The sequence below is a fragment of the Aptenodytes patagonicus genome, chromosome 12 (assembly GCF_965638725.1).
Source record: "Aptenodytes patagonicus chromosome 12, bAptPat1.pri.cur, whole genome shotgun sequence".
Lineage (NCBI taxonomy): Eukaryota > Metazoa > Chordata > Aves > Sphenisciformes > Spheniscidae > Aptenodytes > Aptenodytes patagonicus.
This window is the reverse complement of record NC_134960.1, coordinates 12,682,179-12,709,154: the sequence shown is the minus strand read 5'-3', so window position 1 is coordinate 12,709,154 and position 26,976 is coordinate 12,682,179. Positions and strand designations below refer to the sequence as shown.

Sequence of the window (26,976 nt, the reverse complement as noted above, 5' to 3'; positions counted from 1 at the left end):
GTTGCCCACGAGGCAGATGGTGCCGCAGTGGCGGGGTGTGGGAGGGCGTCTCTCCCGCCATGCCTTCCCAGCACCCTCCCGGCGCCTTGGAGAAAGGGGGCTTGTAGATCCTCCATGAGCCCCAGTGTCCGGTGGGGGCTCGGCAGGCGTTCCCGCACCCAGCTTAAGTCTGCTTCTTTTCCCATTCCTGCAGAGAAAGGAAAAAAAGCGTGGTATGAGGAGACGTCACTGGAGAAGCGAGCACTGAGCCCTTCGAGGACCTCCCTCCCTACTGGGGGCTTTGGACCACGCCAGCATCTTCAAAGCCTGGGGTCACTGCTGCCCCGGGTATTGTAGAGGCTGCCTGACCAAGAGGAGCCTATTGACAAAGCCTTTTTACTCCAGCTACAGGAGGCATTGCACTCACAGCTTCTCGTCCTGCTGGGGGACTTCAACCACCCCGACATTTCCTGGAAAAGTAGCACGGCAAGCTGTAGGCAATCCAGGAGACTCCTGGAGTGCACTGAAGATAACTTCTTAAGCCAGGTAATAGCCCTACCAGAGGGGATGCCGTACTGAACCTGATGGTCACCAGTGCAAGTGAGCTAATTGGTGATGTCAAGATTGGAGGCATCCTGGGCTGCAGTGATCACACACTGGTGGAGTTCACAGTCCTGAGGGATATGAGTCAGGCAAAGAGTAAAGTCGGGACCCTGAATTTTAGGAAAGCAAACTTTCAGCTGCTCAAGGAATTAGTCAATAGGACCCCCTGGGAAACTGCCCTCAGGTACAAGGGAACAGAACAGAGCTGGCAGATCTTTAAGGATGCTTTGCATAGAGTGCAAGAGCTCTTGATCCCCAGGTGTAAGAAATCAGGAAAGGAAGGCAAGAGACCGGCATGGCTGAGTCAAGACCTGCTGGTCAAACTAAAGGGCAAGAAGTAAATGCACAGGCAGTGGAAGCAGGGACAGGTATCCTGGGAAGAGTATAGGGACGCTGCCCGATTGTGTAGGGATGGGGTCAGGAAAGCCAAGGCGTGGATGGAGCTGAACTTGGCAAGGGATGCAAAGAATAATAAGAAGGGCTTCTATAGGTATGTCAGCCAGAAAAGGAACGTCAAAGAAAGTGTACCCCCCCCCCAAAATGAGCAAGACTGACAAACTGGTAACAACGGATGAGGAGAAGGCTGAGGTACTCAACAACTTTTTTGCCTCAGTCTTCACTGGCAACCTCTCTTCCCACACCTCTTGAGTGGATGGACTGCAGGATAGGGACTGGGGGAGCAAAGTCCCTCCCACTGTAAGAGAAGATCAGGTTCGTGACCACCTGAGGAACCTGAATATACATAACTCTATGGGACCTGACGAGATGCATCCCAGAGTCCTGAGGGAATTGGCTGATGTAGTTGCCAAGCCACTCTCCATGATATTTGAAAAGTCATGGCAGTCAGGTGAAGTCCCTGGTGACTGGAAAAAGGGAAACATTGCACCTATTTTTAAAAAGGGTAGAAAGGAGGACCCTGGGAACTACTGACCTGTCAGCCTCACCTCTGTGCCTGGGAAGATCATGGAACAGATCCTCCTAAAAGCTATGCTAAGACACATGGAGGTCAGGGAGGTGATTCGAGATAGCCAGCATGGCTTCACCAAGGGCAAGTCCTACCTGACCTAGTGGCCTTCTATGATGGAGTGACTACATCAGTGGACAAGGGAAGAGCTACGGATGTTGTCTATCTGGACTTCTGTAAGGCCTTTGACACGGTCCCCCACAACATCCTTCTCTAAACTGGAGAGGTATGGATTTGATGGGTGGACTGTCCGGTGGGTGAGGAATTGGTTAGATAGTCGCATCCAGAGGGTAGTGGTCAACGGCTCAATGTCCAGATGGAGATCGGTGACAAGTGGTGTCCCGCAGGGGTCCGTATTGGGACCGGTACTGTTTAGTATCTTCATCAATGACATAGCCAGTGGGATCGAGTGCACCCTCAGCAAGTTTGCAGATGACACCAAGCTGAGTGGTGCGGTCGACACGCCAGAGGGACGGGATGCCATCCAGAGGGACCTGGACAAGCTTGAGAAGTGGGCCTGTGTGAACCTCCTGAGCTTCAACAAGGCCAAGTACAAGGTCCTGCACCTGGGTCGGGGCAACCCCTGGTATCAATACAGGCTGGGGGATGAAGGGATTGAAAGCAGCCCTGCAGAGAGGGACTTGGGGGTACTGGTGGATGAAAAGCTGGACATGAGCCAGCAAGGTGCGCTCGCAGCCCAGAAGGCCAACCGTATCCTGGGCTGCATCCAAAGCAGCGTGGCCAGCAGGTCGAGGGAGGGGATTCTGCCCCTCTACTCTGCTCTGGTGAGACCCCACCTGGAGTACTGCATCCAGCTCTGGGGTCCTCAGCACAGAAAAGACATGGACCTGTTGCAGCAGGTCCAGAGGAGGGCCACAAAAATGATCAGAGGGCTGGAACACCTCTCCTACGAGGACAGGCTGAGAGCGTTGGGGTTGTTCAGCCTAGAGAAGAGAAGGCTTCAGGGAGACCTTATTGCGGCCTTTCAGTACTTAAAGGGGGCCTATAAGAAAGATGGCGACAAACTTTTTAGCAGGGCCTGTTGCGACAGGACAAGGGGTAATGGTTTTAAACTAAAAGAGGGTAGATTCAGACTAGATATAAGGAAGAAATTTTTTACGCTGAGGGTGGTGAAACACTGGCACAGGTTGCCCAGAGAGGTGGTGGATGCCCCGTCCCTGGCAACATTCCAGGTCAGGTTGGACGGGGCTCTGAGCAACCTGATCTAGTTGAAGATGTCCCTGCCCATGGCAGGGGGTTGGACTAGATGACCTTTAGAGGTCCCTTCCAGCCCAAACTATTCTATGATTCTATGATGTTCTCCCCTCTGCCCACCCGGCCTTGCACCTCCCAAATCTCCCTGCAAGCTGGGCTCATGCCAGCAGTGAGTGCTGCTGAGCTGGGCCAGCCTGGCTGCAGGGGACCCTGGCAGTACCCCTTGCTTTTGGGGTAGGGAGCATCCCCAGTCCCCAAATTTCATGGTCAAGGAAGGGAGACGGGATGAAGGATGAGATTTCCGGTGGGGCCAGGGAGGAGAGGGGAAGTGAAGCAGGACCTTGGCCTTCCGCAGCACGTTTCCCTTGTTGGCAGGGAGGATGGAGGGACTTCTCTTCCTCAGTTCGGCTGCACAGTTAACGGGGACCAAGTGCTCAGGGGGGCTCCCGTTTGGCTTGTTTGCAGCTTCCTGTGGAAAAGGGCGAGCAAGAAGGAGGAGGATTTAGAAGACCCAGGGAGCAGGAACAGCCAGGGAAAAATAAAAGGCACAAACTGTCATGAGGTCAAAACTGATGTGGCCAAACCTAATTGACGCTTTGCTTCCCATCTCTGTCCACAATGGGACAAAGCAGCAAGGATGTCCCTTCTTCCCCACGTGCTGCTCCCCCCGCCACCCCAAGCACCGTTGCTGGGGGAAGCCAGAGCCGCGAGAGCGAGGAAGAAGGGGTGCATACCCCATTCTCAGCCTTGCCAGTCACAGCCAGCCCCAGGGCCGGCCCTCCCGCCAATGACTGCTTCAGCCGCTCCTTCACTTCTGTCAGCTTGAGCTCCAGGTCAACACGGCGCTCCTCCTTCTGCCGGCACTGCTCCTCCAGCACCGACACCCGCTGCTCCAGGTCCTGCAGCTTCGACCCTGCTTGCACAAGCGTGCCCAGCTCAGCATGAAGCTACCCATCCTCCTGGATAGGGACGCTAGATGGGGCTGCCAGCCTTGCAGCATGCTGCAGCCAGCTCTGCTCATGGCCACAATGCCACCGCCAGCCCAGCGTCCCCATCCCACCCCAGCTCTGCAGCCTTCCCCCCCCGTACCCAAGTGCCTTCGAGCATCCTCAGCTGCAGCGGATGGCACCAACCTACCTGTGCTGCCCTTCACGGCTTCCCGCAGCTCTCGCTTCTCTTTCCGCAGCAACACCAACTCACTACGGATTGATGCTTTCTCCTTCTCCAGCTTCTCCTTCTCCGTCAGAAATCGCCTGGCGTCCTCCTCGGCCCGGTTCTTCCCGTACCTGTACTGGTTAGCATCTGCATGCACAAGGAGAGCCTGTCATGAAGGCTCTGGGCCCGACTGCATTGATGCCACCCACGGTCCAGCTAAGCTGGCGCAGCACAACCCATCACCCGTGTGCTGGAGCCAGCCAGCCCCAGCCTGGCTGCAGACCCCCTTGGGGGAACAGTGTCCTCCTGCACTGGCCAGGGTCCCCCCACAGAGGTTTGCGGCTGAGGACCCCCACTCACTCGACGCGTGCCTCTTCACTTTGACTTGCGGGTCCACCCGCCGCGACTTCTCGCTGCAGGAGGAGGCATGGCGCTTCACCTGGGCTCCTGCCGGCCGCCCTGGCTCCTCCTCGGCCTGCGGCAGGAGCGGGAGTGAGAGTGTGCTGAAACACCCGCAGGGCCATTGCGGCCCGGCCAAGGCTCCCTGGGGAATCTTCTGTAGCCCGGCCACAGTGATGAGAGAGGGACAGCCCCTGAGCCACACTCACCTGAACCTTCTCGTAGGGGACGTCATCGTACACCACACGGGAAGAGTCTGGCCGGTGGTCCTGGGAGGAGCTGGCCCACCTGCAGGAGGAGGGATGTGGTCTTCCTTTCCAGGACATGCCTGCCAGCCCCCCAGTGAGCCCTTCCATCTCAGAGGGCTTCCTGCACTGCTTTCCCAGCTTCACTCACAAGCACTCCACCCTACCCTACCCTACCCTACCCTACCCTACCACATGTATCCCTTAAGTCCTTCATCAGCGTTGATGAAACACCTGCTTTCCATCCTGCCCAAGGGAAACTGCCCTGCTTCGGGAACCGACAACCCCTGGGACACCAGCTCTCCCCGAGATCACAGCACAAACCATGTCGCAGCCCGTGCCTTTTCTAGGGAACACACAGGGCTGAGGATCACCATTCCCAGCCCAACACTCTGCCCCTGGCACAGCCCCTTCCCAGCCACAGCACAGCGGGAGGACAGCCTTACAGGTAGGAGTGCCTCACAGCCGTCACTATGTTGGCAATCGTCTCCACGTCCACGTAGTCGTAGTGCAAGGCTTCTGGTGCTGTCTGCGAGCCCGTCTCCACCAAGAGGAGACCCAGCCAGCGGCCCAGGTCTTCGGAGCAGCTTGCCTGCAGGAGAGAGAAAGGGTTGGGGTGCGTGCCCAGCTCCTGGCCCCTTGCTCTTGCTCCTGCCTCCCGACGCAAAGCCCCGCTGTGGAGAAGGGCTCTCCGACACGAAGCGTGTGTGCAAGACTTAGGAGGGTCCAAGAGAAAGCACACAGACCCATGCAGGAGATCCCAGTCTCAAAGCCCCAGCCACCCCCTGCAACCTGCCTGCTTCAGCCCCGCCAGCCTCCTCCCTGCCTCCAGCCTGCAAATACCTGCGTGGCTGCCCCCAGCTCACCCAAACGATGCCCTGGGCTTCCTTAACATGCAGGGGAGGGGAAAACAAGGCACCGCTTGCATGCAAGCGTTGATCATCACAGGAGATTCTCCCCCAGCTTGGCAACCCCCTCCTCACAGGACTGGCACACCCTGCCCACCCCACTGCCCTCTCACCTCCAGCGCTGCCACCTCCTGCCCGTTGCGAAGGATGCGGAAGGCGAAGGGGTGTTTGGGGCCCAGCCCTGGGACCACCTCGCAGCCCCGGAGGACGATGGCGTTCACATGGGTCCGCAGGTCGGTGCGGTCCTTGTGGAAGTAGAGGGTGTTGCCCTTCAGGCGACACCAGCGCTCCTTCCAGCACTGGTTAACCAGGACGCTGAGGTAGCCTGGGGGGTGACAGGGCCAAGGGAAGGGTCTCCGCGCCTGCTCAGCTGGACCTCAGGCAGGCTTTAACGAGACAGGGCTGCTCAGAGATTACGGCATGGCTCCCTGCTCGTTTGGTCCTTCTGTGCCTCAATTTCTCCACAGAGAGCCAGCTGGGACCCCTGGACCCAGCTGAGGTGCCAGATCAGTGCCACACAGTCACCCGAGCCCATTTTCTGGGAGGACATGGGTGACCCCTCGCCCCCTCCCCACACACCATGGGAATTTGCAGAGCTGGGACTGGGCTCCATTTTGTAGCCTGAGGCAGTGTCACAGCCCTCCAGCAGCTCGGTGAACTTGCCCCCACCCCACCGCCCCCTTACCTCCCACCTGCCCCCCATATGGCCAGGCTGGGGGAAGGATGCTAGCTCCCCACCGCTCCTGGCCCCGCACAAGCCGAGCCCTGTCTCTGCCCCCGGCCCACACGAACCGCAGCAGGGGATGTCCTCCTCAGTGGAGGAGGTCTGCGTGTCCTCGGGAGAAGGCTTTTTCTTGGAGAAGCTGATGATCCTGGTGATCTTCTTCCCCGCCGCCCGGCTCATTGAGCCCTTCAGGTCAGCCAAGCCGCTCTTTTTGCCTTTCCCTGGAAGAAGAACAGGGTATCTGTGTGCCCCCGGCGCATGTCACAGCATCCCCCCTCACCGGGAGAGGATGCTCCCCAGCTGTGGTGCACACAGCCGACCCCCCCGGACAGTGGGACAGCCTGCCTGGCTGGGGGCAGGGGCCGTACCGTGCTCGCCGGGCTCTCTGCGGGCTGCTGGGGAGCCAGTCTCACCCGTCGCCACACTGTCCGAGTCGGAGGTGTGCTTCTCCTGCGACAGTCGCTGTGGGGGGATCGGAGCAGGCACCCTGTCAGCAGCGTCCCCCTGCGCAGCCCCCAGCAACAGCCACTATTGGTCCTTCATCCCTCCCGTGCAGGGCTGAGACATCCCTCAGCGCCAGGGGAGCCCAGTTCCCCTTCCCCAGCGGCGGGGAGCCCCTGCAGAGCTGTTGTGAGGATAGGAAGGACTCCTCGCGCAGCACCAGGAGCTCGGTGCTCCCCGAGACCTGTGTTCCCCAGGCTCGGCCGCAGCAGCCCCATGCAGCACCTCGGCAGGGCGGTTAGAAACCATCACCTTATCCAGGTCCATCTTGCACGGCATCACCGGGGAGGTGGGGGCTTCCATCCTGCCCACTGCCGGACTGCTGGCTTCCTTTATCACCTGTGGAGACAGCCCCCAGCAGCCACTCAAAATGGACCTGAGGGCCAGGGCTACTCTCCCCGTCTCAGCACACTTCCATCTCACCGCCAGAGCCAGGCTGAACCACAGGGAGAAAGGTCCTGGTCTCTGTAGGACAGGACAGCGAGCCCTGCTCGGGGCACAAGCCCGGCTTGCCTGGGGGATTGCACACACCTTGACCCCTTCAAAACTGCAACCAGTTTTGCAGATTTTGTCAGAGATTTTGGAAATCTCAGAGGTGAGGGACTTGGGTGCCAAGCTGCACAGTCATCCTGCCAGCACAGGACACCTCATGACACCCCATTTAACAGGCAGGCACAGCATGGCTTGCCCAGGCCATGTAAAATGACCCTGTTCTCCCATATTTGGGGTAACAGCTAACAGCGGGGTTTGTGGTGTGCACAGAGGCTCCTTTCCCACCCACTGCCCCTTCCCCGCGGCCCCCGCCTCCCGCTTCTGAACAAAGGCAGGAAAAGGCCACGGGGAAGAGGAGGGAGAGAGCAAACATCCCCACCCCGCAGGGGCTATCAGTGCCGGAGACGCCCAGGCCCTGGGAAGCTGCTGGCCAGCCCCCCACGAACCGATAAGAGATGGGAGCAAAGCCCCCTTCCCCTTCCAGGGGGGCAAGACCTTTCCCAGGGCAGCCCACTCCCTGCCTCAGCCAGGAAGGATGCCAAGGAGGGTCTGTGGCCCCCCAGGCAAAGCCAGGGGGCAGCCATAGTACCTTCAGCCACTCCTCAGCCTGCTCCTTGCTCTGCACAGCCAGCACCAGTGCCTCGGCTCCCGGCAGCGAGAACCGCAGCTCGTGCTTCTTGCGTCGCCCGTCCTTGGGGACATAGATGACGTTGCAGGTCCCCAGGGGCACCTCCACATGTGGCTGCCGGTCCTTAGAGCTTTTGTAGCACTAGGGGAAGCAAAGGGAACCGTTCAGGACTCGGCCAAAACCTGCCTGTCCTGCTGCCATGCTGGGGAGACCTGGGGTCCCTCTCAGGGTCCCTCTCAGGTGGCATAGATGGAGGTGGCTCAGTCTCTGCAACAGCCTCGGTGGCAGAGGGCTGCGTGGTGCCCTCTCAGTCCATGGGGTCCCAGAAGAGGGGAGCCCTCCATTCACTTGCAAGGGAAGCGAGGGCAGCCCCTGGATGTGCTCTGCAGGGCAGTCGCAGCCTTGGGGCAGGGTCTTGGCTTGGATAGTGCCACTTTTCTTCAGCCTGGACCCGACCTCCCTCCCAGCCCACCAGTGGGTTTCTGTCCCCCACCAGCTCTGGGCTCACCAGCAGTTTGCTGTCCCGTATGATGGTGAGCTGCTTGGCCCACTGTCCAAAGCGCTTCTTGCGCAACAGGAAAGCGCAAATCCTGCAATCCTTCACCAGGTTCATGGAGGCTTCCTCCGACGGCCACTGGTGTGTCAGCTGCTGGCCCTTCCCCTCTTCCTCCTCCTCGTCATACGACTCGTAAGAGCTGCTCATCGCATCCGAGTCATTGTCTGGAAGGAAGCAGGCGAGTCACCCCGAATGGCACCCCGGGGCCCTGCATGCCGGGCATGCTCGCACACTGCCAGGGCTCCCCGCGCCTGGCAGGCTCCAGCACAGAGCCTGCGCTGGGTGCTGCGGTAGACGGACTCCATGTCATCCCCTGAAAACAGCAGTGTTTTGACCCCAGCTGTCTCCATTTCCCTTCCAAACCAGGCAGGATGCTCGTGGGCCAAATGCTAACCCCAGGTGTGTCTATCCAAACCCCTGGGCTGCCTTATTTCTTTGCAAGCCTCAAACTTTGAAAGCCTGGATTAAACCTTCTACCCGCAACAGAGGATCACACGCCGGCCCTCTGCCCCACACCTCCCGTGCGGGGCATGGAGGAGCAGGGCTCTGCAGTGGTGTCCCTGCCCCAGCTCTCCTCTGCCATGGCAGAGGCAGCTCATGCAGGGCACAAGAGCTGCATAGGCAGGGACACCCCTTCCCCACGCTGGTGACAGACATGGCACCAATTACATCCCTTCTGCAGCATGAGGGCTCTGGCTTGCGTGACAAACAGCACTCCACGCTCCTTGCTTTTTGGCCGGCAGCCTCTGACACGCGAGACGTCCTCCAGCCCCTCAACCCCACCGGCCCCCAGCCCAGCCCTCAAGCCCCCATCTCAGGGCTGGACTTTGCTGAAGCTCTCCCCTCCCTGGCAAGGGCACCCGGATACCTACAGGAGTTTTTTTGCTCCCCGTTCATCCTGGTGACAGGGTAATTGCTGTCTGCATCCTCGTAATAGCCATCCTCAATGGAGTTGGGGGGGCTGGAGCTGTCTGTGGAGGAAGCAGAGGGCAGCTGGGGCTGTTACACCTGGTTTCCCCCCCAAGGATGCTCTGAGCAGTGAGCCTGTGAGCCAGGGCAGAGCAAAGCACACCCTCCCAGGGCATCTCAGCATCAGTCCCCCCATGGCTCCAACCTCTCCCCATCACCCCCTTCCCAGTCAAGCCGGAGCAAACAACTCCTTGCAATAACAGCGCAGTGGGATGGGAAGGAAGTCGGACAGGAGCGATGCCGGTGGGAGCACTGACATTTCCTTCCCTGGGATGAGCCGTCACACCCACCAAGGGCTGCCTGCTTTGCCAGGCAGGCAGGCAGGTGGGGGGATGCAGCAGGCATCCCCCACCCTCCTGCCGCCTCAGCACGGAGCGGGACTCACTTCGGGAGGTGATGTACTCAGGGGCCTTGCCGGGGCCCAGGGGCAGGGCTTCCTCATAGTAATCCTCAGGCGGGGGAGTGGTGGGCAGCGGTGGAGCAGGGTCTACAGGAACCTACAGCAGAAACACCACCGGCATCAGCCAGGCAGCGGAGAGGGTCATGAGTCCCAGCAGCTATCGCGGTGGCAAGGGACAGGAACGGGTCCCAGCCCCGGCCACCGCCACCTCTCTGGGCAGGTGCAGAGCAGACCTCGCAGGTTGGCATTTGGGGACTTACAGCTTTTGCTGTCTGGCTCCTCGCCAGCTCCAAGCCAACGACATCGCTGGTGTCCCCCTCCTCCTCCTGCATGTCCTGGAGATCCCGCAGGTCACAGTCTGCCCAGGGATAAGCAGAGAGGGTGAAGGGAGCAGGAAACCCCAGAGCTGGCCTCCCCAGCCATGCCCTCCAGGGACCCGCAAGGCAAGCACCCCATGGCCCTTCACTGGGAAAGTGCTGGGAGACGGGCACTGCTGGTAAACGCAGCTGGGCCGGGGTGTGTGTGGACCCCCCATGGCCAGCCCCCAGGCAGCTTCAGGGGAGTGGGAGCAAGCACCCGGGGTGATGGTGCCCACCCTGGACACAAGGATGCAGCTTTTACCCTCCTTCCCCAGGGCACCCCAAGAGCTCCTGCTGTCAGCAGGGACCCCAAGGCCAGCACGGCACCCACCCAGTGGGACTCCCGGGCGTCACTCTGGGTTGGCCACACATACCAAACTCCTCAAAGAGAGACTCCACGAAGCTGGTGCCATTGCTCAGGGATGCCGTGTTGACATACATGTAGTCCATGTCTTTCCCTGGGAGTGAGGGGATGTTCTCAGCCTGGGGGTGGGCAGGGTGGCCAGGGCGAGCACCGGCTCCCCTCCTCCCTGCAAACACCAACCCAAGGACACAGGCCAGCCCACCCCACCGTGCCATGGGGCGCTCCTCTGGAGCAGGCGCCCGGGGAGGAGAGGAGCCCCCAGGGATGCTGCTGCCCCCCCCAGGAGGACAGGAAAGTGGGAAGGCTGTGAAGCCCCAGGTGCACGGCCCTCCTGGCCTTCCCGCGGAAACCGTTGCACTCAGCAGAAACCGGTGGCAGGAAGACCTCTGCAAAGCGGCCCTTCCGCAGGGAGCAGCCCCCCTGCAGCCACGGCAGGGCTGACACCAGCCCCCGCGCCCGGGGCGGGGAGAAGCCAGGAAGCGAGAGCGGGGAGCAAAGCATCCCAAGGGGCCTGAGCAGGGCGCTGGGCACAGAGTCAGCTCATCCCTGCCCTGTAGACGGTTTTCCCTACCCCGCTGGGGTTTTGGCCCGGGGCAGCTACTGGGGTCATCCACTGCCGCTGGGGACAGCTACTGGGCACCGTGGGAGCGGGACACAGACCTGTGGGTGGCTGCAGCTTCTGCAGGATGGTGGAGACGGCCAGCTTCTTCTCCTGTGTGGTGGCACTCAGGTACTCGTGATCCAGCAGCTTGAGCAAGACGCTGAGCTCTGGCAGGAGCTGGTCCAGCACTGGGGGGAGCAGGGAAAAGCCCGTCAGCCACGATGGTGTCGGGGTGCTGGGGCTGAGACAAGGCAGAAGGGGCTGGAATGTGTGGAAGACCCCAGGATGGCGGTCTTGCCCAGCTGGCCCAGCACGGCTCAGGCGGTGTTTGCTAAGCGCACACGTGCTCCTTCCATGCACAAGCTCTTCCACCCGCACGCAGACGCCGGGATGCAGCCTGCTGAGCCCATGAACGGAAACACCAGCTCTGCAGGGCTACTGGACCACTATCAAAGGGCTCAGCACACATATTTTTCCACGCAGATAAAACTACACCTCCGTCCACCCAACAGCGTATCATTGCTGCTGGTGCCCCCTCGCTGTGATGGGCACTGGGCGGTGACGGAGGGAAGGAAGGAGGGAAAGGAAACCCAGATGCCATCTCCAGAGCCACCTGGCAATGCCACCCAGGGATACATCCTCCCACCCCTCGCCTGTTTGGGGACACTCATATTCCCCTGCTGCTCAGACCACCTGTGACCTCCCAGCCCAGTGCCACCTCTACAGGGCCCCCATACACAGGCTAGAGCCTTCCTTCCCACACTCACCAACAGCAGCTCCTCTGCCCTGCTGTCACTCCTCCTCTGTATCATCCCAGCTCATCCACACCACTCCAAGGCCACCCCACTCTTCCCTCCAGGCATGGAGTCACTGCCCCAAGGGACAGTCCCTGCCCCACACAGGTGGCCTGAAAGGTGCCCAGGGAGGGGATGGAGACTGCAGCACAGGAGGGGCTCTCCCCACCTGGCTCTGTGTTAGCTGAGCCTTGGTCCAATACACATGGCCCCAGATGCAGCCAAGAGGGTCAGAGCAGCTGAAGTCCTGGCAAAGAGGAACCGCACCAGAAGCCACTGCTCATCCGCTTTCCCATCACTCTGTGAGATCCCAGCACCTGCCAGCTCCTGGGCTGCCACTGCACCTGAACACAGCATTAGCCTGGCAGGCAGAACCAGGCAGGAGAGACAGGGAGAGCCCAGCAAAAAGCAGGAGAAGAGAATTTGCTGCGAATCACCATTACAGGCACAAAACATAAAAGTGTGGGTCTTCTCTTTGACATGGTGATTCATGGGCTAATTTTTATGAAGCAAAAGCACACTGCAGCTGTGGGGCTACCCATGCAGCAAGGCTCCAGAAAACACTTGGGTGTTTGCATATCAGAGCAGGGCTACAAAAAAAATTCATCACTGAAAGCAGTATTTATGGTGCTGGCAGCAGCTGACCGACAGCTTTGGGAAAACGTGTTGGCCAGGGATGGGAAGGATGGGGAGGACTTGAACAAGGCGAGCTCTGGACTCCAAATCTCTCATGAGCTCCCACACTCCCAATTCTGCACGTGCACCAACATCCTCATCCCAGGTCTCTTCCTGTGCCTCATCTCCTCCAAGCAGGATAAGACAAAACTGAGCTGGATCCAAAGCCAAGCTCACGTTTTACCCGGGACCATGTACCCGCCCAGCTCCACTGGCATCCAGGGTAGCTCCTGCAGGGTCCAGCACCTGCAGGAGGCGGCTTGCATTGGAGAGGCCAAGCTCAGGGTCAGCAGCAAACCCACAGTTCTGGAGGCTACAGAGGATGGGAGAAAAAAGCTGCTGTTTCTTCCAGTGCAAGCGTGAGCAGGATCCCTTCTCTTGGCAGCAACCGAAAGTCATCGCGGCACAGCTGGGGCAGCATGCAGCTGGCTTTGGGTCTCCAGGGACCCAAGGAGAGGCCAGAGGTGACCGCAGAGGCAGCTTGGATGTGCTGACTGATGGGGATGGTTTGCAAGTAGGGGAGAACATGTGCCCCAGCAGCACGGAGCACTGGGGACACCCTGCCCGTGCTGTACCCACCCCCACACTCCCGCTCCGGGACCAGGCTGGCACTGCTGCCCAAAGCAGGGACAGTGCAGTAAAACCAACTGCTGTTTCAAAGCTTTTCAGCTGAAGGGGAACCCAACATGAGCGGGTTGATGCGGATCAGCGCCCAGCCAAGATGAGCCCTCAGGCAAGGAGACAGCATGCCCGGCCCCAAATCGCTGCCTCCTCAGGACACAAGGCAGGATGCGGCTCACAAGCCTCTTCCTGCTGTCCCAGCCGATGGGCTTCTATCTCCGCAGACCTTCTGCTTCCTCCTCCCTCCCCAGCGCCAAGCTAAACAGCAGCCTCAGCCCTTTCGGCAAGGATGGCTTTGCCAGACCCATCTCCCATGGGCAGGCCAAACCAGGACAGGTAGCCGCCAGGTAGGGGGAGAAGCCTCAGCACAGCTCCAGAAGGAGCAAGCAAGCCTGGGGAGCTGGCAGCATCCCCCAGCCCATGGGGAAGGAGAGGGCAACCACAGGGGGAGCAGGGCTCCTGCTCTCTGAGCTAGAAAAACACCCCACAGCAGACAGGCAGCCACGGGACCCAGGTCCTGCTGATGCTCCGCTTGCTGCCCCCCTCCAGCATGCACCTCCCAGGGCAGGGACCTGCTCCAGCCATGCGAGAGCCTCATGCGTGTGATGAGCGAGGGTGAACACTCAGCTCCCATGGCCCTCTCTTTGCCCCTCTGCAGAGGCAGGAAGGGAGGGAAGAGGGGCAGATTCTCCCTGGGGTGTTTGCAGAGTGCTGCACAGGCAGGATGGGAGCAGGCTCCTGCTCAGCAATGCGGTGGTGGTCTCCAGGTGAGACATCCTACCCTACCTTGCCCAAGACGCAGCTGCAGGGCTTGGTGGGGCATGGGGCTAGCAAGGAAGTAGCTGGGACAAAAAGCAAGATGCCCCCCTATCCACCCAGCACCTGCAAGCATCTAGGGAGACACCAATCTTCCTACTGCCCCAGCTCAGCAGGCTCTCAGCTGGCCATGAGGTCCCACGGAGGAGATGGGGACCATGCACACACCCTACATCAGCTTCCCACAGCACACCAAAGCCTAAGCCATGGTGCTCACCAGCATCCCCATCCCCTGCCGTATGTAGGACATCTCCCATCATAGCCACCAGCTCCTGTGTCAAGACTTTGAACCAGCCGAGGGCAAAAGGGTAAGCGGGTTTCTATTGATAGTGACAAAGCAGACGGCATGTGTGGCAAGGGGGGCGAGGAGACCCCCCTGCACAGGAGAAGCAAGAGTGGCCGATAAGTGAGGCTTGTCGCCCGGCATGGCAGGCGGGTGAGCTCATCAGCAACGCCCTGAGTGCCAGCTCTGAGCCGGGGCACACGAAGCACGGCGCGGGGCGAGCACTGAAGGCGCCTTTGTTTTCCCCCAGCTGAGCTGTCCCCTCCGTCTCCCTTGTTAAACATCCTCCAAAATACAAGGCGGGGGGGGGGGGGGGCGGGGAGCAGTCAAAGAGGCCTGTGATCTCAGGAGGGTGTGCGGCCCACTGAGCTGAGCCTCTGCCCAGGGGAGCGGAGGAAGGGAAGGAATTAATTTCCTACACTCGTTAGGCTCCCAGCCTAAATAAGGTTAATGGGGTGGCTGCAGGAAGCAAGGGGAGATTGCTCCAGGGTTGCTGTGTGCAGGGCAGCAGGTGCCGATGTGACTGACCCAAGGTCACCCGGCGAGCAAGGACCGGCACGTTACTTCTGCAATAGCCAGCAGGAGCAAGCATAGACCCTGCACCAGCCTGCATTCGTGCCCACACCACAGCATGAATGGTGGGCTGTGGGACTGGCTCAGGGGTGGGCGCGTGGGTGCTGGTGTTGGTGCACACCCCTGCCCTTGGGGGCTCTGGCAACTGTGGCGTGAAACTGCGGAGCCCGGGGATGGAGGCGGCAGCAGGACATCAAAGGGCTCCTGGGGGGAAGGTGGCATGATATCAGAGCAGCCACGGGCGCTGAGCAGGTGATGCAGCCGAAAAGGGACCCTGCGTCCCCCACCCGCTGAGCCACCGCCTCGCTTGTGGAACACCTCCGGCCTCGAGCCTGCCTCTGGTGCTGATAAATGGCTCCCACCTGCTGCTTTCTTCTGGGGCTTCTCTTGCAACCAAAATCCTGCGGGATTGCACCGCATCCCAGGACAGGGAGCGATGCCAGCCTCCCCTCCTACAAACTCACTCCTCTCCACATTTGCAGCCTGATGGGGAGATGTCAGCGAGGTCTCTGAGCCTGGGAAGGCTGGGAGCCGTGGCAGCAGATGGCTTTAGCATTAGTTAACTCAGGCTGGATGGGCGGAGGGGACCCAGGGCAGCTCTGCCGGGATGGGGTGAACTGGGGGACCAGCACCAGGATGCTGCTGCTGTTTAGAACAACGGGGCAGTATTTCCTCTGCTACTAAAGCCTGGCCTAGAAGCAGCACCAAGCACGATGCTGGCAGAGGAACTGTGTCCCCTCCAGCGCCCCACCACCTCTCTCCACCCTGCACCCAGGCCAGCTCTATTTTTAGACCCCGTGAGCACTCCCTCCCTCAGGGACCCGCTTCCACAGTGCAGAGATAAGGGTCCGGGCGCAGCCTGCAGCTGCAGAGCCCATCTCCCCCTCCCCAGCCTCTGCTCCGTTGCAGAAGCAAAAATCAGGTCTTGCTCCAGCAACCTGCAGAGAGGAGGAAGAGGAGGAGGAGGAAGAGGCTCCGGCCAAGCCAAAGCAGGAGTTTCCTGGTGTACAGACCCAGTTTTTGCAGGGGGAGAGATAAGACAACACATGTGGGGTTGTCACCCCAAGCAAAGTCAGTTCACAGCCCAACAGAGAGCCCTGGAGAAGGGAGATGCTGTTTCACAGCACCATAACACTGCGAGGCTGCTGCAGTGGGACGTGCACAGGGACTCCCATCCCGCAGCTGCCCAGGTGCCGGCAGCCCCACAGCCACGGCTCTACCGTGTCCTCCGCCTGCCCCCAGCCACACTTCCTCCCATGCCAGGTGAAGGCTGGGGGTGAGGGGGGCCAGGGGGAAATCGGATGCTGGGAGTGACGGCCATTGTTTGTAGCTAAAATAAAAACCAAGTGAAAATAAATCCTTCCTGTTGGCGCGAGCAGGGCCCTGGGACGCTCTGCCTGCCTGCCTGCGCAGGGCTGCTTAGAGCCGCCACTGGCAGTAAACAAATGTTTATAGCTCCTGGGATGCCATAAATAGGTGGGGTGTGGGCCGGGGAATGGGGCACAGCCAGGGGCTACCCCAGCAGCCGGTGACAGCAGCGGAGATGGCCCAGCCCCAGGAGCAGCCCTGTAGGGAGGTTGCCCACCCTGCGGGACAAACAGATCCAGTGTCGCCGGAGGAGTTACTTGCAGCAGATAAACCACTCTGCCCTCTCCACGGGCTGATGTTAAGCTGCCTGCAAGAGACACCCGGGCGCCGGGATGTGCCTCCATACCTCGCTGCCTGGCCCCAGTGTCCTTGTGTCCCAGCATGGGCTGTGGGCATCACTGGAGGGGTGATGCCCAAAGTGGGTGTTGGCAGCCCCCTCCGGCCCCAGCACGCTGCTTCCCGCCCCGGTGGGGCCGGCTTTCCCCTGCCACTGCTCCTTGAGGGAGGCCATGGCCTCCTGAGCTCTTTGCTGAGCTCCTGGGGCAGTTCCTGTTCCATTACCATTCCCAAGGAGGTTTCTTTCCGACGGGGAGGAGGCAGGCACGCAGTCGGCGAGGAAGTGCCTTGGCGGGGGCGGCGCAGCGCTCCCAGAATTGTTCCTTTGTGCAGAAGACAGGAGGACAGACTGCTGCCTGCCTGTACCCTGCCTGCGGCCACCGCTCCTCCGGTGCGGGCAGGAGGAGTGCCCTGCCAAGCAGGCAGGAGAAGGGCAGCGCTCAGCCCCCGGGAGGTGGCAGGGGCGAGCAGGTCATCCCTGCCAGCCGGGCTCAGCTTCCTGGCCAGCCATCACCAGCTGGGTGTGGGGCAAAATGGGATGACTGGGATGGGCTGGTGGGGGCAGGAACGCCAGCCTGGAAAGTACCTCTTCCTCCCAGCGTGGCTGTCTGTACAGCTATGGAGCAATGTGGCATTCTCCAGCCCGGAGGGTTTTTAGAGAAAAGCCAACCATTAATGATCACACTTGAGCTCTGACAACATCCCATAGCAGTGGAAGATTTGCTAAGGGGCCACTTGATGCACATGAATCATCTCCTCCCTGGAAACAAGGGCCCCTTGAGTGGGGCGGATGGGGTGAGCGCCTCTGACTCGGCATCCAACAATGTCAGCAGGAGCCTGAGCGCTTGGGGCTGGCTCCTGCGTGGCCGGGAGCCCCCCCACCCTCCCCGGCTCTCCAGCTGCCCCAGCCTGTGCCTCTTCCCACCCCTCGCCGTGATTAAACCCCTTGCCGTTAGCCCCAGGATCCTGGCAGCCGTCCCTGTTCCCCCAGCGGCTCCCAGCTCAGATGCTGCAGCATCCCCACGTGTTGCAGAGCACAAAGGGAGCTCAAACCTTTTGACCCATCCCCCAAACTCCCAGCACCTCCCTGCTGCCTCCCCACCACCCCACGCCACACCCCATGCCCCGCCAAGCCAGGCTGCAGCAAGCAGGGCAGGGACGCACATCTCCTGGGGATCTCATCATCATGACCTTACAGTAACTAATATCCTTAGCTGATAACCTTGGAAAATCAGTCCTGGGAGATGAATGTGAAACCTGCTTGCTCAAGGGGGCAGAAGGTCCCCCGCCAGCTCTCCCTCCCGGCGCAGTTGCCCACTGGCTTCTCTCCTTACATGAAGGAGCCCGCAGGGTTTGCAGGGCCCCTCTGTCCCACTCCAGCCCTGGGAGAGGGGGAGATTAGCAACCAGAGAGGTTAAATAGCAAGAAGGCTGCCCTGGCTGTGCCTGCTGAGCCTCCTTCATCTGTGGCCCCATCTGCTCCAGATGCACACCCCAACGCTGACAGCAGCTCAGGGGGAGGATTCCTTTCCCAGCACAGGCCCAGCGGCACGGCCAGCTCAGCCGCTTTCCACAGTGCTCATGTGAAGGGTCCTGCGTCTGGCCCAGTGCCTTTGCCAGCAGTGCCTCATCTCCCTGGTATAAATAGCTCTGCAGAAAGCCTTATCGCATGGCCTGGCTCTCAGCCGCTCGCCCACTCCAGCAGAGACCGGCCGAGCAGCAAGTCCAACCCGGGGCTGAGCGGCAGAGCCGCCCTCTCAGCCACACTCTCCCCAAGCCCTCCTGCTTCAGCCTGGCCCTCTGTGCCAAAGCAGTTTCTTGGAGTTCTTACCACCCCCCCAAAAAGCCAAGAAGAGCAAGGGGAGCTGCGGCGCACACCCGGGGCTGGTGCTCTGCCCGGTGCACCCAGCCAGTGCAGAGAGCATGGGCATGAGGGAATCGGCTGCAGGAGCAGGACCCCAAACATCCCCATCCCAGTGCACTCTTTTCTGCAGGAGAGACAGTTTCACATCCTCCCTGCAGTCTTACACATGAAAACAGGAGTCCTGAATAGAGCGAAGTGTAATTACAGGCCTACAGAGCTTGCACAGGGCAAAGATTATCACCGGCGTTCACACTCCTGCCAGGTCATGCACTGCAGAAACCACCTCGTGCTGCTGTGGGGCCAATCAAGCCTCTTCTCTATATAATTGGATTAAAGGAGAAACTGGAGAACAAGGGGATCATGGTGGCTCCCTTCCCACCCAGCCCCGTGCTGGCAGCACACCCCTCGCAGCATGGCCCAGAGGGAGGGGTGCTCCCCTGCAGTGAAGCCCCAAGCTGGGCTGAGGCTCTCCTGGTGATGCCCATGCTCAGAGCACCGCTGCAGGTGGAAAATCTCCCCCTCAGCGGTAGCAACCGCATGCCCAGAGCTGCAGCCTTCCCCCAGGGCTGCAGCACCCTCACCCTGCCTGCTCTGCTTGGCCTCCCAGTCCCCTTGGGCAGTGACTCGTGGAGGGGTGTCACCTCCCCAGGGAGCCCCCAACAGAGCCATAGGGCATCGGAGGGGCCGAGGCTCTCTGAACTGGCATCGCTGCTGGAAGAAACCCCTGGGGCAGCCCTTGTTGGGCTGCAGGGTATGTCCTTCCTCGCAGCAGCCTGCATCAAAGCAGAGCAGTTTCACGAGCTGTGCAGGTAATAATTAACAGGCTGATTAAATCACCCACAAACATCTCCTGTGACCCAGGCAGATAATGACCCTCCAGTGCCCCGTGCTGCAGCAGGACTCCTTCTCCAGGGGCTGCCAGGGCTGTTCCCCCTCCGCTGACGGCTTAGCAGCCCTTTCTCTGCCTCCTGGAGAAGACTGTGGTGGTTTGCTTTAGCTCACCAAAAGCAAACTTTATCCCTCTAACCCGAAGAAGCTGCAGCTGCCCCCACCCCAGAGGAGGGGGGTGTTTCCGGATCTCCCCCTCTTACTGCTGAGCACAGCAAGAAGTCGAGCAAATAAACGCACCCAGGTGAGATATTGCTGAGTGACCCTGCTCATGCCACCAGGCAGGGCACGGGCAGCCTCCTCCCTCTGCCCGCTCTGCCCCTGCCCCGGACCCCTGAACCCTGGAGGGGGCTCCCAACCCCAGGTACAAGTTGTTTCCAGCCACAGCTCAGCCCAATCAATGCAATTAGCTCTGCGTGGACCAGATTCAGCGCTTCCAGTTTTCAAAACTCGGTGCCAGGCGCAGCAGGCGCGTGGCAGGATGCTCCACCAGGCCAGCCTGGGAGCAGAACTCAGAGGCTGCTGGCTGGAGAACACGTTTAAATAGTGAATGAAAAAGAGAGGTTTGAGATGCACTTTAAAGAAATAGTCAGGCAGGAGCAAGACCTGCTGAGTAATGTATAAAAAACAAGCTTCAGGCAGAGCGGAGGTGTTAGGATTAGTCAGAACCCAGAATAAACTGTATTTTCTCCAACCAAAATTTTGGCATTGGCCTTTTCCAAACAAACTTCACAGCATAGGGAGCAGCAAGTTGGCCTGGGCTCCCTTCCGACACTGGGAGAGGCCCCGGGACTGGTGCCACAGCCATTTGCCCACCCCTGTGATGGGCAGAGCACCGGGAAGCCTCCCTGGGTCGCACCTTCCTGCCTGTAGCTAGCTCAGAGCTGGGGGGACCTGAAGCTCTCACCTCTCTGTAGCCCTTTGTCTCCACCAAACCTCAGCCTCCAGGACAGCAGGAATTACAGCTAATTGCAGGCACCGTGGTGGGAAACCCGCTGACTCAGCACCCCGGTGCTGATGACGGCTCTCCTGCGGGCATGCCCTCCCCACCGCCCTGCACCCAGGCAGGCATGGCCACGTTACCACCCAGGGCCAGGTGGGTCCTCCAGCCCCCAAACCTCCAAAATGGACATCCAGCCCCACTGATGGGGGTGGAAAGCTGTCTGGATCCCAAAAGGCTGCTCTCCGTGTCCCGTACATTCCTCTTCTCCGAAGCCAAGATCCAAAACATCTCGGATGCAATACCCAACCCACAGGAGTGAGACGCGGGAAGGCCAGCAGGGCTGACATGTCTTTCTAGAAGGAAGAGTCTCACAAGGCGGTTGTGCCTGGACCCTCAGAAGAAGAGGAGGGTACGGGACCCTCACCTAGCAGGGTATGGGCAGGGAGGGTGTGGGATTTGCAGGAAGGAGCTAGTGGATTAGCCACCAGCCAGCTCTGCTTTCCCAAACGCTTTCAGCCACGTTGCACAATGCAGACGCGTCTTTTCAGAGGTGGTGGGAGGAGAAACCACAGACCCCCTATGAGGGAAATATCCCCACAGAGTCAGGGGGAGGGAGACAAGCACCCAGCACCCAGCCCTCCTGTGTTAGCAGGTGTCCGTGGGCATCCTTGCCTCGACCCCGGCAATGCCCAGGAGCTTGGGGGCTGCGCCAGGAACAAGTCCCCCCTGCCTGGGGCAGGGATTGGGACCCATTCAGTGGCCACGCCAGCCCTGTCCCTGCGGGAGAGCGACGTTCCCAGGGCGGTCAGGGCATGGCAGGGGGTCTCTGTGTTTGGGGGCCGGGGCCGTGCTGCCCCGGAGGACCCTCGGAGGGCAGGATAAGCATATTTTCTCAGCTGAGAACAGCCCTTCCGTTTCCTTCCCTTGCCCAGCTCCGCCGGGAGCATCAGGTGCAGCAGCAAGGCCACCAGCCGACAGCATTTCCTACCCACTTAACCCCTGCAGGGCAGGGGCGGAGAGGCAGGAAAGCCAGTTTATCCCAGCGGGAAAGCTGACAAGCCTGAGCACAGGGGAAGATGCAACTGCTCTGGTTATTGCCAATGGTTCCATCAGTGCCAGGACCGGTTCACTGTATCTGCTTTTAATCCAGGACACAAAAGCCAGCTATCAAACCCGTTGCTACCTACATAACTTCTATTCCTGGCTCTGTCCTTCACAACCTCAGTTTCCCAAAGTGCAAGATGACACTGGGACCACATGAAAATGGGAGGCTGAACCCACTGGACAAGAAGCCAAAAAGTGGCTGTTCCCCCATCACCAAGTTAGGTGGGTTTAATGTTCAAAAAAACCCAGAGGAAAATCAAAGCCATTCTTCAAGTTGCTCCTTACACGTCTCTTGCTAATTGCCAGCGATCAGAGCATACCAGCGTCTCCCAGAGCTCCCTCCTATCACTTCCAGGATCACACGCGCAAGAAACCCACTTCAAAACAAACAAACAAAAAAAAAGTACTTTGAGCATGGAAACCCCTTGCAGCAAAGATCTGTTTCGTTCCAAACTGTTACGAAATGTCAGTGTTTTCCCTTGCCTGCCAAAGAGCCTCCCTTTGATGCGATGGGAGGCATATCAGGAGCAAAAATGGAAGGGGCTGCAGCAGCCGTGCCGTGGGGGTAGCCTGGGAGAGGGAGGGCCAAAAAAGTTATTTTCATCCTTCCCCACTGTGGAGGCTGCAGATCGTCAGCGCAGCGTCTGCAGGGGGACCTGAGCTCCCCAAATGCTGCTGCTTTTAGCGCCACAGGGTGAGAAAAGGCAGACTGTTGGTGGCTGTGCGGGTGCCCTCCCCACGGGTGGCAGGACCTGCTCTATTCATCCCACGGGTGCCCTGGCAGGGGGTGCCAGCCCCTTGTTTGCACAGCAGCGGGGCAGGGCTGGCAGAGACAATGCAGAGCTCCTTGGGAGGTTTCCAACCAAACTGTCCTGCTGCCCTGAAGAGTGACATTTAATAGATATTTTGCAGGACTAACAGCTGTGCCATTAATTTTCACTGGGAGAAGGTTCCTTATATGCAGAAGGAGATGTGTTCCTCGGGAGAGCGCTTTAGCTGTGCCAGACTAGACAGTAGCTGGTGTAGAGAAGGGTTAAGGGGTTAGGACATGGGTCTCGGATGCCAGAAACCACTTCAAGCCTCCACTCTGCTAAATCATTATCTCCTGTCCCCAGCAAGTTATTTGGCTACTAAACAACAGGCAAATCTTGGGTCAAGCCCAGTTTTCGCTCCCTGTCCTCCTCTAAAAAGCCTTCCCACTGTTTGGGATGAGACACTTCTTCAAAACGTTGAAGTTTTCCTGGGCTGGGATAAGAACCGCCCGCCGGCTGCAGGCAAGAGGATTTGGGTGTGCGTTGGCGCTCAGTGCCGCTCCACAGCAGAGGGTGCGTCAGCCTTGCAGCTCAGCACATTTGCACTGGAAAACAGCATTTCCAGTTCAAGAGCAAACACGGGAAAGAGGCAGGTTTTCCAGACAGCCCAGGCAGATAGGACAGTCCCCAGGGTCCCTGGCTGGAGGACACTACCCCTGCAGCAGTCAGTAAGGGCACCAGCCCGCTCCTTCCCCTCTCCAGCAGCCCCTGCCACAGTGGGCACCCTCAACATGCAGGGCAGGGCAGGTCTGAGCCCCTCTGGCGCAGCCAGGCTGGGTTCAACAGGGATCCAATACCTACAGCGAGACCCATTTCCCCCAGTTAAGGGCAGTGTTGCACACAGGGTATCGGAAGATACAGAGGGGCAAATAACTCCAGTGCCTCCCTGCTCTGCTCAGCATCAGCATCCCCGGGGCCGCCCTCCCACCCCTCTTTGTCCTGCACGGTGGGGCTGGGGCAGTCCGTGGTGGGCTCAGCTCCCTTCCCCACATGCTCCCCAGCTATAAACAGGCAGTGGCCCCGGGCAGCTGAGTTTCCAGCGGAAGGAATGGCTGCAATGCGGGGGAGAGCTCGGCACTTGCCTGGCGTGCTAACAGCTGGCCCGATCTGTGTTTCGCACCCACTCCGCACCCCCTTCCACCGGGCTACGTGCACGGGGCGGGCGGGATTCCTGCTGCCAACTTGCAGGCAGCAGGTCAGGAATGATCCGGGCTCCCTCCCACCAACCCGGTGGCCTCCCCATTCCTGTGGGCGAGCTGGAGCCAAGTTTATCCCTGACACATCTCCGCCGGCTTCGCTGGATTTAGACCCCAGATAACTTTGGTGCAGGACCTACATTCTGGTGGCACAAAAGGTCAGGGAAGAGTCACTAATGAGCAGAAGCCATGTGTGAGCACAGCCCTGTTAGAGCAAAGGCTCATGGCACAGATCACCTCCCAAATCACGCACACATGCACTTCTCCATCAGCACAACCTGAAACAACTCCTCAAACAGCCCATAGCACCAGTTGCCCAGGTTAGGTACTGGTGTAGAGCTGAGCCCTGCACCAGGTGCTGCCCAGCCTGCTGGGGAAGGCAGCAGGCTCGGCTGGAGCATGGAAAGCGATGAAGCAGCTGGTGGATCATAAAGCAAGAGCAAGTCAGGGGCTGAGTGGAGCTCCAGGTGAAGAAAGGGGTTGCCAGAGAGCAGGCAGAGGCTGGGAATGGGGCACAGAGATCCTACCCACCACTGGACCCAGCACCCCTTGCACTAGGAAAGGGAGCCCGGCGAGACCCCCACAACTTCCCTCCATGAGCCACAGCCCCCAGAGGGATCCAGCGGCTCTGGGTGATGAGCAGGAGGGTCTGGAGGAGGTTTACATTAGCAAAGAGCCATCCAGGTGCCAACAGCAATTCATTACAAGCACTCAAAGCAAAGCAGGCAGGCACTGCTGCTGCTACCATAGAAGGCACCAGCAAGGGGGATAAAACAGCAGAGCGGCTCTCCCCCTGGCAGGGCCAGCCTGCAGAGTGGCTGCGCCATGCCCGGGCCCGTCTCCACAATGCTCCAGGATGGTTGCTGCAGCGTGCTGGGCACCCCCTGCCCTTCCCTGTGGTGACGTCCCAGGTTTGATTTTTGGGGTGGGCTGGGATGCAAACAGGGTAGCCTCCCACCAGCTCGCACAGCAAAAGAACAGGGAAGGCCAAGACCGTCTGCTCTCCCCAATCCCCATCGGTGAGGTCCTCTGGAACCTCGAAGGACAGCTCTGGCATCGTGTGTCATTTGACAATACTCCCCCTCCCGCAACAGCACCCTCCTTCAGAGCCAGCAAAGCCACCCTGTCTGGCTGGCAGGCAGGGCGAGCCACAGCCGTGGGGGAAGGCTGTCCCTGTCACCGTCCCCGTCCCCTCCCAGGCTGCTGGGCACTGACACTGCTCTCTGAGCACAGACACTGCGAGCTGCAGTCCGAGTCAAAGTCCTCATAACTGTGTTTCCACTGCGGAAACACCACCCCATCCTTTTACATCGGGAAGGGGAACTCTTGACCCTCAGGTCTTTCTGGTGCTGACCCAGAGCTGCAGACGCAGCACTGCCTGAACCACCCTGGGTCTTCAGTGTGGTCCCAGCCCGCAGAGCTGGAGCAATGTCCCTGGCATGCCTGTTATCATTTTTGGCTGGTGCTGCTGCAGCACCTCCGAGGACCAGTCAAGGGCCAGGACCTCTGTGCTACACCATGTCAGCACCTGCTCCTCCTCTGCAACCCTGCGCCACTGTTCTGAAGCAGCAATCCCCCTGAAAACCTCCCTCTGCTCCTGTCCAGGGACCTGCCAGTCCCAGCAGAAAGCCAGGACCTTCTCTGCAAAATTGACCTGAAGCCCTGGCAGGTTTATTCATATCCCAGATCAAAGCCTAACAGCTACACGAGCCTGATGCCACAAGCTGCAGGCGGGAATCGCACACATGTGGGAACGCAGCCACCTCCCAGCAGGGTGGGGATCAGGCCCTCCATGGCTTTATGAGACCACCGGCATCTTCCCCAGCTAGGGAAACTCTCTGGATCTGATCAGCTCCATCTGGAAACACCAGTCACCTCCCTTTCTACGACCATAACTTCCCCTAACAAGTGCTTACACCCCCACAGGCTTGCTTACGAGCCGCTGGCTTTTCACCCACCTGACCAGCAAAGGGAAACCGGTACCAGTTTGTGTCCCGACTGGCCCTGCCGCAGGGCTGGGGGGGTGGGCAAAGGCACCCTGGGGGCAGGGTCCCACATCGATCCGGTGAGCTGCACCCGCTCGGTTGGGAAGGGATGCGCGACCCCCAGCCCCCCGGGACCGGGACCGGCATCCCCTCTGCCCGGCACGGCGGGGAGAGGGGATGCCGATGCCGGTCCCGGCCCCGTCCCGTCCCGTCCCCCCTTACCGCTGAGACGGTCCATGGTCCCGGAGCCGCGGGCAGCACCGGCCGCCCCGGCAGGCGCGGGCGGGCGAGTGTCACCGGTAGCAGCCGCCCGGCGGGGCCGGGTCTCGGCTTCGGAGCGGCCAATCGCTTCGTCCGCCCCTCCCTCTGTGCACGGCAGCGCCGAGCACCGGCACGGCCCGGCACGGCACCGAGAGACCTCCTGGAGGTGTCCCCGCCGGCAGCACGGGCGGAAAGTTTGTCCCCACCACTGGTGACCCCCATGTGCAGCCCTGCAGCACCCACCTCCCTCCACCCCCCTTGCACAGCCGTGGGTCTCCCGGGGTTCCCCCTCACCCCGTGCATCTCCCCCAGGTGCTGCCCCACACCGGGCATTGAGCATCCCCAGCAGCGGCAGCACCCGGAGATCCTGCCGTGAAGGGTGGGGGTCCAGAGCGGGCCACCTCCACCTGCCTGCTGCCTGCCCACGGGGATTGTTGGTTTGGGCAACTTCAGTTCGGGCAAAGATCCAGAACTAATGCCCCCACCCGAAGGCACACCCAGTGAGCAAGCACAGCTCACCCTTACCACCTCACTCCTTGCTTCACTGGTGCTGTCCCTGCTCCCCCCCTCCCCCAAACCACTTCATATCTGCTCCCTCCTGGTGTCCCTCACGTGCCCAGCCTCTGCCTGGCCATGGTGCTCATGCCACCGTCACTGTCTCTCCCCAACAAAGACCTCAGGGGAGACCTGGGCTTGGGAGACCTGTGGGGTGTGTGAGGGACTGTCCTGCGTGTGGAGAGCACACGGCAGCAGGGGCAGTGACTCCTGGCACCCCCAGGACAATTTCTCCCGGCCTCAGGACTGCAGCTGAGACCTCTTCTGGGGACAGCAGGCTGTGACAGAAATGTGATTCAGTTTCACACGTACCCAATTATCACTTGGGAAAGCAGTAATTGAAATATTGGACATGCATTAGTAACTGGCCTCCAGGGCTTCCCCATTTGGGGCACTCAGCCCAGGGCAGATCAGAGGCAGTGACCCCCCTCTTGCACCCCCCTGTGCCCAGCTGGGAGCCAGCCCTGCCCCGCTCTCCCCAGGCAGCTCCTGCCCAGGCGCTGCTCCTTGCCTGGCCAGTGTTTGCTGGTCCCTCCCTTCTGGATCGAGCCCCATTTTCTCTCGTAACGCAGGGTCACCTCTGGAGCTGTCGTCGAGGCACAGGGCGCTTGCAGGCCAAAGCTGACAACACCGCTGCCTGCTGGGCTCCAGCTGTTTCGTGGCTGGGATGTGCAAAGCAGCCAAATGAGAGTGGGCTCAGGCAGTGACGGCTTCCAGGGCAGGCGCTAACACCCCTGCCACTGCTCACCGGGTGCAGATGGGTGTTCTCTGCACACCCTGGGGCAATGGGAGCCCATGAGGGCTCCATGGGGTGTCTGCTGCCCCTGGACAGCATGGGCTG

General features: G+C 60.1%; 1 protein-coding gene across 2 annotated transcripts; it reads right to left on the bottom strand.

Moving 5' to 3' along the window:
• Positions 1 to 6: 6 nt before the first annotated feature.
• AFAP1L1 (actin filament associated protein 1 like 1) lies at positions 7 to 25,594 on the bottom strand. Of its 2 annotated transcripts, XM_076350515.1 has the most exons (19): positions 25,542 to 25,594; positions 11,122 to 11,250; positions 10,472 to 10,555; positions 9,999 to 10,096; positions 9,724 to 9,835; positions 9,242 to 9,340; positions 8,322 to 8,533; positions 7,775 to 7,954; positions 6,946 to 7,032; positions 6,561 to 6,654; positions 6,261 to 6,413; positions 5,582 to 5,793; positions 5,007 to 5,152; positions 4,525 to 4,603; positions 4,277 to 4,391; positions 3,899 to 4,063; positions 3,496 to 3,674; positions 3,102 to 3,230; positions 7 to 187 (listed from the first exon to the last, which is right to left on the bottom strand). In XM_076350515.1, exons 1-19 carry the CDS (start codon positions 25,555 to 25,557, stop codon positions 164 to 166), a joined length of 2,313 nt encoding a protein of 770 aa, XP_076206630.1. In that variant the 5' UTR covers positions 25,558 to 25,594; the 3' UTR covers positions 7 to 163. The 2 variants fall into 2 exon arrangements, with proteins under 2 accessions (XP_076206630.1, XP_076206631.1); XM_076350516.1 differs by lacking the exon at positions 10,472 to 10,555.
• Between the last annotated feature and the right edge of the window lie 1,382 nt (positions 25,595 to 26,976).

What these genes read in the sequence shown, in the direction of transcription:
- AFAP1L1 (XM_076350515.1), bottom strand. An exon ending in TACGGGACAGCAAACTGCTG is followed by an intron (nt 7,955 to 8,321) that starts GTGAGCCCAGAG and finishes TGCTTCCCCTAG; the next exon opens with TGCTACAAAAGCTCTAAGGA. An exon ending in AGTGAAGAGGCACGCGTCGA is followed by an intron (nt 4,064 to 4,276) that starts GTGAGTGGGGGT and finishes TTGTGCATGCAG; the next exon opens with ATGCTAACCAGTACAGGTAC.